The 12,434-nt window shown below is 42.9% G+C and overlaps 1 protein-coding gene across 3 annotated transcripts in view; it reads left to right on the forward strand.

Moving 5' to 3' along the window:
• Positions 1-11,029, forward strand: part of GTF2H5 (general transcription factor IIH subunit 5) — a 15,460-nt gene extending 4,431 nt beyond the window's left edge. For all 3 annotated transcript variants that reach the window (XM_021706118.1, XM_021706119.1, XM_021706120.1), the window contains exon 3: positions 10,644-11,029. In XM_021706118.1, coding sequence (XP_021561793.1) covers positions 10,644-10,824 — 181 coding nt within the window. In that variant the 3' untranslated portion in view covers positions 10,825-11,029. The remainder of the gene's footprint in view (positions 1-10,643) is intronic.
• Positions 11,030-12,434: the final 1,405 nt, after the last annotated feature.

A 12,434-nucleotide genomic window follows, 5' to 3' on the forward strand; every position in this document is an offset into this window, starting at 1 on the left:
TGCACTCCAGTCTGGGTGACAGAGTGAGACTCCAACTCAAAAAAAAAAAAAAAAATGATATCGGCATAAGTCTGTCATTACTTCCTAACATCCAAGGATTGTGCGAAGCACTCGGGTTTACTGAGTATAGAATTGAATAGGCCTGGGATATACAAACCACTCAAGGTTCTCCTAAACTGTTATCACTGTGCTGGCATGTCCCCAAATTCCAGTGCCATCACTGTACAAGGTAATGGATACTCTATCATTTATATAATGCTGTTCCACAAGTTCAGTCCAGGTAGCCAGCAAAATCCTTCTCAAACTTGTGTGGTATGATTCAGGAAAGGAGTTTTTTCATGTGACACATGTCTTAAATTGCCTTAACGTACTGACATATTTAAACTCCATGTCTGTCAGTTCCTTGTAACTGATTTTGAATCCACAGTAAAGAAGCAAATAAACCAGATTATGATGATGGCCATTTAGGCCCAGCTTCAGTGAATTGAAAAATCAAGGTCCTTGGATATAATAATCGTTCCCTCAAAGATGTATCAAGTACCAAAATCTAAGGCTCAATCAAGTGTTTATGTTTATAAATTTGCATTTTTATGTCAAAATGAGGTTGGTGAAAACCTCCTGTTTCTTGGGATCTGCCATCCACTGCCAGACTCACACCAAGCGTTTTCCCAGATCTAACCAACCACAGCAGTTACCCACGCAAGCAGCATGTGCCCAACATACATCCGGGTCCATTTCAGGAGCTGGGACAGACCTCTGATGTGACAGTTACCACAGTCGGTTTGGCAAATGTTTCAGCAAAGAGAATTTTTGCAGAGATGCAAACTCCAACCAGTTTACAGCACAATAGCACAGAATCTGGAGAAATATGTATCCTTAGACAGGCCCTTTCCATATGAGTTTGGCTTCTAAACCTATATTGTATGTGAGAAGCAAGTAAGAAGAGCTAAGGCAAAATCAGCCGAACCATTGTTCTGTTGTTCTTCTACAACATTTATAAAACTTTTCTTAGCCTTTGCTTCTTAGAAGAACCATGTTCACTGGAGTTTCCCAGGCACCCAAACAGTGCCAGGGATTGGTAGGTAGTAAGCAAGGTAGGTAGATAGAAAGAGAGGAAGGAAGATAGGAACTTAGTGAGTATGTGAATATTTGTTTATAGAATGAGTTTTGTGAACAGAGTTGATCAAGGTTTGTGACCTCAGCCTAAGGCCCAGGTTGTTAATGTTCCTCCAGAGCTTCTGTATTCCCACAGTGTGAGTCAGGCTAGATACAAATTCTTGGTAGATTAATTCTACTGATTCAAGTTTCGGTACAAAACAGGTGTGTACACGAGGCCTGCTTTTAGCAGGTTACATGTCAAAATATGTAAGTGAAGTGACTGTTGTCTTCTAGTAGTAGCTTTCAAAAAGCAAGCACTCCCCCCTCCAGCTGCCAACATGGATGATGGAAGTGCACTCCTAAGAAGCTGCAGAAAGCAATTTGTGATAGGTGTTTTGAGCTTTTATATTCCTTAACACAATAGTACCATTTCTAGAAGTTTGTCTTAAGGAAGTAGTCAGAACTGCCAATAAAAATGTATTGAATGTACTAATAAAACAAATTTGTTGATTGTGGCATATTTTTATAATCAAATAATACAGCTGTTAAGATATTTGCAGGCCGGGCTCCGTGGCTCAGCCTGTAATCCCAGCACTATGGGAGGCTGAGGCAAATGGATTGCCTGAGCCCGCAGGTTGGAGACCAACCCAGGCAACTTGGCGAGACCTCGTCTCTACAATAAACAATCAAAAATTAGCCAGGCGTGGTAGCACATGTCTGTAGTTCCGGCTACTTGGAAGGGTGAGGTGGAAGAATTGCCAGAGCCCAGCAGGTCAATGCTGGGGTGGCCGTGAGTGTGCCACTACACTCAAGCCTGGGGGATGGAGTGAGACTCCAACAAAAAAAAAAAGATATTTGCAGACATTTTAAATTATATGGGATGGTATTGCACAATAATGTTAGATGAAAAAAGCTGAATGCTTATTATCGATAACAGTTTTCATTGTGACTTGTACTATGCTAAGCACTTGGAAATACTAATTCATTTAATTCTTACAATAACCCTTTGAGGTAGGTATTATTGTCCCCATATGGGTGCAGAAATGGAGGTGCAGAGAAATTCATCAGTCTGCTCAGGGTCACATAACTACTATGTAAACTGGGATTTTAAATCATAGTATTCTGGCTCTAGAGCCTAAGTTTCTAAGCTTTACATATACAAGAGGGACTCAACCAGAATTTATTTATACAAAATTGTATATTTATCCTTACATGTTTAAACTTCAGTCACCTTTAAAGTACTCTCCATTTGATGCAATACACCTGTCGAGATGCTTTTTCCACTGCTCAAAACAGTTTTTGAACTTGTCAATTTTGGTGCCTTTTAGTGCTTCTGCCGTTTTTTGTTTCACCTCTTCCACATCAGCAAAATGTTTCCCTTTTGAGGACTTCTTTTCATGGTGGGTAGGGTAAAAAAGGAGGGGGGTGCAAGGTCTGGTGAATAGGGAGGGTGGGGCATGGGTTTGCCTGTTTTGGGCCAAAAACTGCTGAACACTCAGCGCAGTGTGGGTAGGTACATTGTCATGGTGGAAGAGCCAGTCACCTATTTGCCACAACCTGGGACATTTCTTCCGCAAATCGTGATGCAACCTTCTCAACTTCCAGGCAAAAACTTTGGTTGACTGTTTGATCTGGAGGAACAAATTCCTAGTGTATCACAAGGGGCTTACCTTCCAAAAGATAATTCTGGGAGTTTTTTGTGTGTCCCCCTTCATACTGTCCAGTACAAAACTAAGTATACTAAGCGTTTGTTTTTTAAAATAATTTATATGCAAGTAGTCTTAGAATTATTCTACATATTCATAGTTTGGTTGTTTTTGAGTCAGAGTCTCACCCTGTTGCCCAGACTGGAGCACAGTGGCATGTTCAGTTCCAACTCCACCTTCCTAGTAGCACCACCACGCCTGGCTACTTTGGTTTATTGTAGAGACGAGGGCTCACCAAGTTGCCTGGGCTGGTCTTGAATCCCTGGGCTCAGGCAGTCCTCTCACCTCCACCTCCTAGAAGTTAATGTTTCTGTAATAGAAATAATAAGTCATTTAATAGGTAGAACTGGTTGTAAATTGAACTTCTCTGCCTCATGTCCTCTCATAAACCCAAATACTCTTGGCATTTTAATTGTGCTTTGCTTGAGTACCTACTGTGAGCAAGATGTTTAAGAAATATTCTCTAATCTAGCAACTCTGCAGTGTTAGTAGAACTAGTTAGGAGCCTGAGAAATGAAGAGGTTGAATGAGTTTATATACCATATGTATTCTGGTTGACTGAACTGGGTATGGGACTAGGCTTTCTGCATCCAGTTCTCTCTTTAGTCTTAAATCTTTGTAACAGTAAACATTATTATATGTCATATTGGGAACTGTGGTTTTGGTTAACTTGATGTCCCCTGTGGTCTTTGTGTGTGTGTGTGTGTGTGTGTGTGTGTGTGTGTGTGTGTGTGTGTGTTGGGATCTCTGTTGCCCAGACTAGAGTGTGTGTGTGTGTGTTGGGATCTCTGTTGCCCAGACTAGAGTGCAGTGATACGCTCACAGCCATTGCAGCCTTGACCCGCTGGGCTTAAGCAATCCTTCCGCCTCAGCCTTCCAACTAGCTGGAAGTACAGGCATGCACCGCCACGCCTGGCTAATTTTTTGGTTTATTATACAGACAAGATCTCTCCATGTTTCCCAGGCTGGTCTCAAACCCCAGTGCTCAGACAATCCTCCCACCTCCACCTTCTAAAGTATAGGATTATAGGCATGAGGCACCACGCCCAGCCGGTGTTCTTTTCTTAAGACTCTACTTGTTTACCAAATATTTACCGAGCACCTATAAAATATGCTGAACCCTAATCTAGACATTCATATCTCAGATTAGACAAAATCCAAATTCAGAAAAAAAATTGGGAAATTAACTTAAGCGAACAAAGCCATTTCACATTTAATAACACATTATCTAAAACAGTCTATTCCCAGGGCATATAGAATTTATGGAAAAATGTTTTTAAATTTTTTAGGTAATATCTGTTGATTAATTATTATCAGGAAGGATAGTCTACCATTGGCCAAGCCAAGATTATCATTCTGGTGGATGGTCAGTGCTGACAACTTCAAGCAGTTAATTTTGTGGGCTATTTTTCAACTAACTACTTCATCCTGGTAGACCCATCATGATGTAATGCTTTTCAGAATCTCATTTTATAGAAGCTATACCAAAGTTCTTTTTCTTTTGGGAGGGGTTGGAGTCTCATTTCGTTGTCCAGGCTGGGGTGCAGTAGCACACTCATGGCCACTCCAGCATCAACCTGCTGGGCTCCGATGATCCTTCCATCTCAGCCTTCCAGGTAGCTGGAACTACAGGTGCATGCTACCACGCCCAGCTAATTTTTTATTTTATTGTAGAAATGAGGTCTTGCCAAGTTGCCCAGGCTGGTCTCGAACCCACGGGCTCAGGCAGTCCACTCGTCTCAGCCTCCCAAAGTGCTGAGATTACAGGCTGAGCCACCAAGCCCGGCCACCAAAGTTCTTTAGGAGGGGGTTGATTGATGATACCTGCCCTTCACATTTCCAGGTCAGATTTTTTTCCATGTACAACAGCCCTGCTCCCGAGACTTTGACCAAATATGTATATATTCTCTTGGTTTTTTTGTTTGTTTTCTTGCCATCCTCAATGTAGAACTGGAATAGCCCTATGTTCAGACAAGAATAGTCCAGGCCTCTACATTTCATAAGAAAATGTCCCTTAAACTTTGAATGTCTTTTAAAAAATAATTAAAGTCATTTTTGATTCATTACAGATTACCTATATTTCAGGCACATGCTTGAGAATTCTATCTCAAATTGACTTCTTTCCAGTTCTCCAAAGTCTGATTGAGGCCATTGATACTAGCAGGTTGTTTCAGTGCTCAATGGCCAGTCATTCTTCTGAGCATTTGTCAGCAGTGTTTCCCCAGGTATTGGGAATACCATCAGCATTCAAGATGATTTAAAGGAGAGCTCATATTTCGGGAGATAGAACACAAAAATTATATGACCAGTTTAATTCAAGGAAAAAGAGAAACTCACACAACAAACTCTTGTTTTTATACCAGATGAAAAGTGAGCTGAGTTAAAGACAATTTTTTTTTTAGTTGGAGTCTCACTCTTTTCACCTAGGCTGGAGTGCAGTGGCATGCTCACGGCCACCACATCCTCAACCTGCTAGGTTTAAGTAATCCTTCCGCCTCAGCCTTCCAGGTAGCTAGAACTACAGGTGCACACTTCCATGCCCAGCTTTGTGTGTGTGTGTGTGTGATTTATTGTAGGGATGAGGTCTCACCAAGTTGTTCGTGCTGGTTTCAAACCCCCGGGCTCAGGCAGTCCTCTTGCCTCGGCCTCCCAAAGTGCTGGGATTACAGGTTGAGCCACTGCACCCAGCCAATTAAAGACAATTTAAAGAAAAATAGAGTGATTTGCAATGGAGGTATTAAAAGAGATGGCTAAAATAGCAAGGATAGCATGCAAATAGGAAAAGTTTTGAAAGCACTGGTGTGATGATTGAAATGTGGGTCCTGAGGCACTTCAGGAGTTTAGCTCTTCATTGAAATGATGTAAATTTATTTCGTTTAGTAAATTTCTAGAGATGTTAGTGTTCATAACCACTGAACCCTTGTTGCCATTCATACATCTTAACTGCCAATTAGTAAATTGGTTTCATTTGTGAATACAATGAGCTCAAACTGTAACAAGATAATGTACCACATTTGGACAGCAATTTTATAATGTCCCATTTGTCTTTATGGGATTTTGTGACTTTACTATGTTACAGTTGACTGAGAAGTTTATGCTGAAGGGCTAACACAGAACCATCTTTCATCCCCTTGTGCAAAGTATATCCCTCTAAGAAATGCCTGCGGTGGCTGGGCTTGGTGGCTCAGCCTGTAATCCCAGCACTTTGGGAAGCCGAGGTGAGTGGATTGCCTGAACCCGCGGTTCGAGACCTGCCCGGGCAACTTGATGAGACCACATCTCTACAACAAATCAAAAAGTAGCCGGGCGTGGGAGCGCACGCCTGTAGTTCCAGCCACTTGGAAGGCTGAGGCGGAAGGATCGCCGGAGCCCAGCAGGTCAAGGCTGCGGTGGCCGGGAGCGGCCATTGCACTCCAGTCTGGGTGACTGAGTGAGACTCCAACTCAAAAAGTAAATAAATAAATAAATAAAAGAAATGCCTGCGGTTTGTATGGAAAATATTGAGGTTCTTGTGTTGTCTGGAGTGTGAGCTGGCACCAGGGTCACCATGGGTCCTCCCTTGTCCCTCGTCAGCAGGAAGCCGCTTAGCTGGAGAGCTCTGAAGTTGAGGCTTTTTGCCTGTCCCCTCCTGCAGCCATCACACCTGTCCACCTTTAAACTGCCCTCCTTCACCTTTATTTGTATAGACAGGGAAGAGTTTAGGAAGCAACTGAGTTTTTAAAGAGTCTGAGTAGAAAAGTCATAGTTCTAGAGAAGCTGGGACTTCGGTGCCCTGTCCTGGGGGCCTCACTTTCCTTTTTGTCATGTCATCTGGAAGGACCCATTAAACCTGCTTCATCAACCCCAGGTTTCTTCTAGAGTTGCTGTTGATACTTTTTTTAAAATTGTATGTTTCTCCCTGTACTTTTTGGCAATAATTGATCAATTAGATATCTCAGTGAAGTTTCTCAGTAACAGTGTTGCTGTTTTACATTTTTTTACTTTAGCTTTTATTCTGTATAATTGGCAAAACCGGAGAATTACTACAAATATGAATGTGAACTTTTTCTGTGTCTGCTACCTCCGTGACCAACCACACTCTCCCTGTAGGGAAAAGACCATTTTCTCTCATCTGTCACTGGCTATCGCTGCCATTTGGTCTCGTGTCACCATCGGCCTTCAGACCCTCATCATCATTATGCTTTTAACCTGTTTTTCCTCTTTTCAGTCACCCTGAAGCCACAGGTTTCCAAGCCACCCCTCCTCCCATGACTCGTGTGGCCCTGCTCTCTGCATGCTCTCGTCTGCCAACCCCTGTGCTCCCCCCAGGCCTTTCCACTTCATCCTCTGGGACGCTGGGAGATGGCAGCGGCAGAAGCCCTGTGTCCTCAGCCTCTCCCATGAGCATCCCCTTTCCTTCCCCCCAACCTTTTCCTTCTTGCTGTAGCAGCCTGCCTTTCTCTCACAGCCATACCAAGTGCTGCCTTTTCCCTCTAATAGCTCTTGGACCATTGTGCCAGGACATGGGATACCATCATGTCACGTCCAGCCTTTCTCCCCTCTTCCATGGAAAGCCCCAGTCGTGAACCCCAGATCATCAGACTAGACTACCCACCAGCTCTCCTTTCTAATCTGCAGGCACCCCAGACTTACCCTGATAGGTTTTCCTTGAAAGCTCCCTGCTCACTTGAGTAACACTCTCAAATCCTTCATGGTTTTAGTAGCCATGTGGCCAATCCCTTCTATACCCTGTCCCCTCCATTCCCTGACCTCTTCCAGTGAGTTAGTCCTCCACCATGTCACGGGCACTTATTCACATAGTCTTACCTAGACCTGTCCTTACAACACTGCCGCTCTTCAGAGTCTCATTTCAGGCATCTAACTGACCACCACCTCTTCCACTAGGTACACCCCAGTACCCTCACTCTGTAATTTTTTTTTTTTTTTTTTGAGTTGGAGTCTCACTCGGTCCCCCAGACTGGAGTGCAGTGGCTGCTCCCAGCCACCACAGCCTCGCCTGCTGGGCTCCGGTGATCCTTCTGCCTCAGCCTTCCGAGTAGCCGGAATTACAGGCATGCGCTACCACGCCCAGCTAATTTTTTTGATTTATTGTAGAGATGAGGTCTCACCAAATTGCCCAGGCGGGTCTCGAACCCGCGGGCTCAGGCAATCCACTCACCTCAGCCTCCCAAAGGCGCAGGATTACAGGCTGAGCCACTGAGCCTGGCTCACTCTGTCATTTTTAATTATTTATTTATTTTTTTGAGTTGGAGTCTCACTCTGTCGCTCAGGCTGGAGTGCAGTGGCACACTCATAGCCACTCCAGCGTTGGGCTGCTGTGCTCTGGCAGTCCTTCAGCCTCAACCTTCCATGTAGCCGAGCTACAGGAGCGCTGTACCACGCCCGGCTAATTTTTTTTTTATTTACCGTAGAGATGAGATCTCACCAAGTTGCCCAGGCTATTCTCGAATTCATGGGCTCAGGCAATCCGCTCACCTCAGCCTCCCAAAGTGCTGGGATTACAGGCTTGAACCACTGTGCCTGGCCACTCTGTCATTTTTTAAACTTCACCACACCTGTAACCTGTTGATCCATCTTTTCAGATTTTCACATCTTGATTTTATTTGTTTATTTGGAGTCGGAGTCTTGCTCTTTTGTCCAGGCTGGAGTTCAGTGCCATGATCACAACTTGTCACAACCTCATCCTCCCATGTAGCTGGGACTACAGGCATATGCCACCACACCCAGCCTTTTTTTTTTTTTTTTGTAGAGATGAAATGTCACCGTTCTCCAGGCTGGTCTTGAATTCCTGACCTCAAGCGATCCTTCCGCCTTGGCCTCCCAAGGGGCTGGGATTATAAGCGTGAGCCACTGTGCCCCACTTGGTTCCCACATCTCTTTCCAGTTCCCAGTCTATTTTTCTGCTCATTGTAGCAAAATTTCTCAGAAGACTTGGCTTTCTCTAATTTCTCTCCTTGCATTCTGAAACTCACTCCAGGCAGGCTTTCTCCCCTGTGACTCCACTGAAACTGGAATCCAGTGGTCAGTGCTCAGTCCTGATCTCTGTCCCCATCAGTACCCTTTGATGCAATTGAGCAATCCCTCTTCCTGAGGAGCCTTTGTCCATTTAGCTTCCAGGACTCTTCGAGTTTTCTTTACAGTTTCTTTGCTGCTTCCTCTTCATTTTCCCAGCCTTTTGGTGGGGCGGTATCCAGGGCTTAGTCCTGGGGCTCTTCCCTGTAGCTGTGCTCACTCCCTTGTCAGGGCTTTCAAGTACCACCTACATATTGATGACCGAGTTTTACTCTTCACTGCTGAACTCCAGAGTTGTATGTCCAGCTTCTTACTTAGAGTCATCACCTGGCTGCCAGTGTCATCTCACATGTCTAAAAGCAAACTCTTGCTCTGACCTTTCTTTACCACTCCCCTTGTCTCCGTGAAACATCCCCATCCTTCCATTTGCTCGGACCAAACGTCTTGGCATCTCCTTGTTCCTGTCTTTAAAAGCTCATGTCTGGTATCAAGTCAGGTTGGCTTTACGTCAGTGTATGTCTAGGATTCGACTGCTTCTCATCTCCACTGCTACCACCTGTGTCCAAGTTGTCATCATCTCTTGTCTGGAATCCTGCAACCACTCTTGGGACCCTGTTTCCACCCTTGCCTCTGCCATTCCATCTTTTCTCAACCCAGCAGCCAGTGTGATCCTTACACTTAAAATTTGTCAGTGTGCAAGTTAAATCATGTCCTCGGTAAAAGCCAAAGACCTCAAAACTACCTCATACTAGGAATTGAAATAAATCCTTTCCGTTGTTAGCATCACTTAGTATCTATGTTTATACTTGAAAGAAGTAAAACATGTTTGTCTCGTTTTCAGTAAATTACATTGGCCTCTTTTGGATTAAGTTGTTATCTTTATTATTGATATTCTTCAAGACACAAAAAGATTGTGTCAGGTTACATTTTTTTCTACAAATTACAAAAATCTCTGTGTTAGCTTATTAACATTTTTATATTTATCTTTTGCTAAACACATAATTGTATCTTAGATTTGAAGAGTATCCTTTGTCGTGTTTCAGGGTTTTTATGAAAGAGACACCTTGCTGTAAAACTGCATTGCCCACCAAGAAATTGCATCCTTCTTTCCCTTATGTCTACCGTATTCATTCTGAAGTAAAAACCACAAGGAAATAAAATTGAATTGGATCTTTTCTTTGAGCTCAGTGTTCCAAATGGTTTTTGTTCTGAATGATAGTTCAGACTAATGGGATTCAGAATTTTAGGAAGGAGAAAACTTGAGTACCTTCTGCAAGTCACTGTCCTTGACGAGATCTTCATAACCATTTTTTTTCACATAGGCTTACTTTTTAGGTGGGAACAGAGGCTCTGGGAGATTAAGTACATAATCAAGATCGCACAAGTGAGAAATCTGGGGTTAAATCCAGATCTGACTCTCCTGCTGTACACCCGCCTTATCAACGTGGCTGTTTAACTGGTTTTGTAAGCTAATTTATCACTGGCAAGACACTGAACACCTATCAGTTTCCTAAATGTGATGGTCATGGATAAAAAGGAGATCCATTAACTATAATGCTTTGAATATTTTCCTTTTTTCACCTGACAAATTATTCTTTAAAAATCTTACTATTAGCCCCTTTCTCTTAAACTTACCACTAAGAATTCTAAAATGAAACCATGTCTATAAACTGTTAACACTTGGGGCGGAGAGGACATGAGGGATTGAGTCACTGCTCAGAACTTTAAAAACCATTCTAAAAAATTCCACATATTCAACTGAATTGCTCGAGTCTTTGTGGTGCATTTGTCAACAAGGTGTCTTATAATTGTGTGTTATCTCTGCAGTGATCCCGCCATGAAGCAGTTTCTGCTATACTTGGATGAGTCCAATGCCCTGGGGAAGAAGTTCATCATTCAAGACATTGATGACACGCACGTCTTTGTAATAGCAGAGTTGGTTAATGTCCTGCAGGAGCGAGTGGGTGAATTAATGGACCAAAATGCTTTTTCTCTTACCCAGAAGTGAAAATATTCAATGCTGACCACTTAAGGAGTTATAAGCAGCAAATGTGAAGGATGCACCGCTCAGTATCTCATGTAACTGTTTGATCTTAGAGGATCACTTAGGAGCTTACTGCAGGAGACAGGGATCATTTGTTCAGAAAAAGACCCTGAACTGATTGCGTTGTACCATAGAATTAAAAAATAAAATCTTCAACAGTTGGCTGTAATTTGGTTTTTATTATCCTTTATTAAAATATAAATGTCAATATTTTCCCTGCTCTTTTAATACCAATGCAATAATATATTAAGATATAACGGGCCAGGCTCGGTGGCTCAGCCTATAATCCCAGCACTTTGGGAGGCCGAGGTGAGTGGATCACCTGAGCCTGTGGGTTTGAGACTAGCCCAGGCAACTTGGTGAGACCTCATCTCTACGATAAAATTGTAAAAAATTAGCCAGGTGTGGTAGTGCATGCTTGTAGTTCCTGCTACTTGGAAGGCCGGGACTGAAAGATTGCTGGAGCCCTGCGGGTCAACACAGGTAGCTGTAAGCGTGTCACTGCACTTCAGCCTGGGTGACAGACTGAGACTCCCAACTCAAAAAAAAAAAAAATTATAATGGAGTGTGCTTTTAAATTATCAGTGTAGGCTGGGCGTGCTGGCTCACAACTGTAATCCTAGCACTTTAGAGGGCCAGGGGGAGAGGATTGCCTGAGCCCGGGGGTTCGAGACTAACCTGGACAATTTGGCAAGATCTCATCTCTACAATAAATCCAGAAAAAAAAATTAGCCAGGCATGTGGTGCTTCTGTAGTACCAACTACTTGGAAGGCTGAGGCAGAGGATTGCATGAGCCCAGCAGGTTGAGGTTGTGGTAACCGTGAGCGTGCCACTGCACTCCAGCCTGGGTGGCAAAGTGAGACTCTGACTCAAAAAAAAAAATCAGTGAAGAATGAAAATCAGTTCTATGTGTGCCTTATGAGAATCCCTATTAAATTTATCTAAAGTGGAAACAAGTCAGTGTTATAGGAAGTGACAGATTAAAATATATTACATATAGTTCTCTGATCAGAGGGCAGAAACTATTAAAGACAGTGTCATGAGGATAGGAGTTTTCCAAGAAAAGCAAACTGAAATTTTATTAAACTCAATGTACCTGCTTCCTTATGGTTGTTCAAAGCACCTGTATACCATTATCACTCAATGGATTACTGGCTCTGGAAGTCTCCACAATTAGGTATAATTATCATTCCCACCCATATAACTCAGTCTACTCAAATTTGATTCCCACATAGCAATGCAGTTTTGGTGGGTTACTGATGGCTTGGTACTAAAAATATGTCTCTTTCAGCTGTACTGAAGTGTTTTCACATATTTCAGTCATCCTAAATCCATTTTTAGTATTCCTCAGACATAAGTTGCCTAGTACCTTTTATATTAACATGGAACTCAGAGGAAATATCTCTTAGAATCCCAGGGTTTAAAAGATATTAGGAGAAAGCTACACTGAAACATTGAACAGTGACTGCAGAAGGTATTAAGCGAAGGAAAATATTTTGTTGGGGTTTTTTTGTTTGCTTATTTGTTTGAGTCAGAGTCTTACTCTGTTGCCAAGGCTGGAGTGCAGTGACAT

This window comes from Carlito syrichta, unplaced genomic scaffold, assembly GCF_000164805.1.
Source record: "Carlito syrichta isolate Samal-C Ts95f unplaced genomic scaffold, Tarsius_syrichta-2.0.1 Scaffold315163, whole genome shotgun sequence".
In the NCBI taxonomy this organism is placed as follows: Eukaryota; Metazoa; Chordata; class Mammalia; order Primates; family Tarsiidae; genus Carlito; species Carlito syrichta.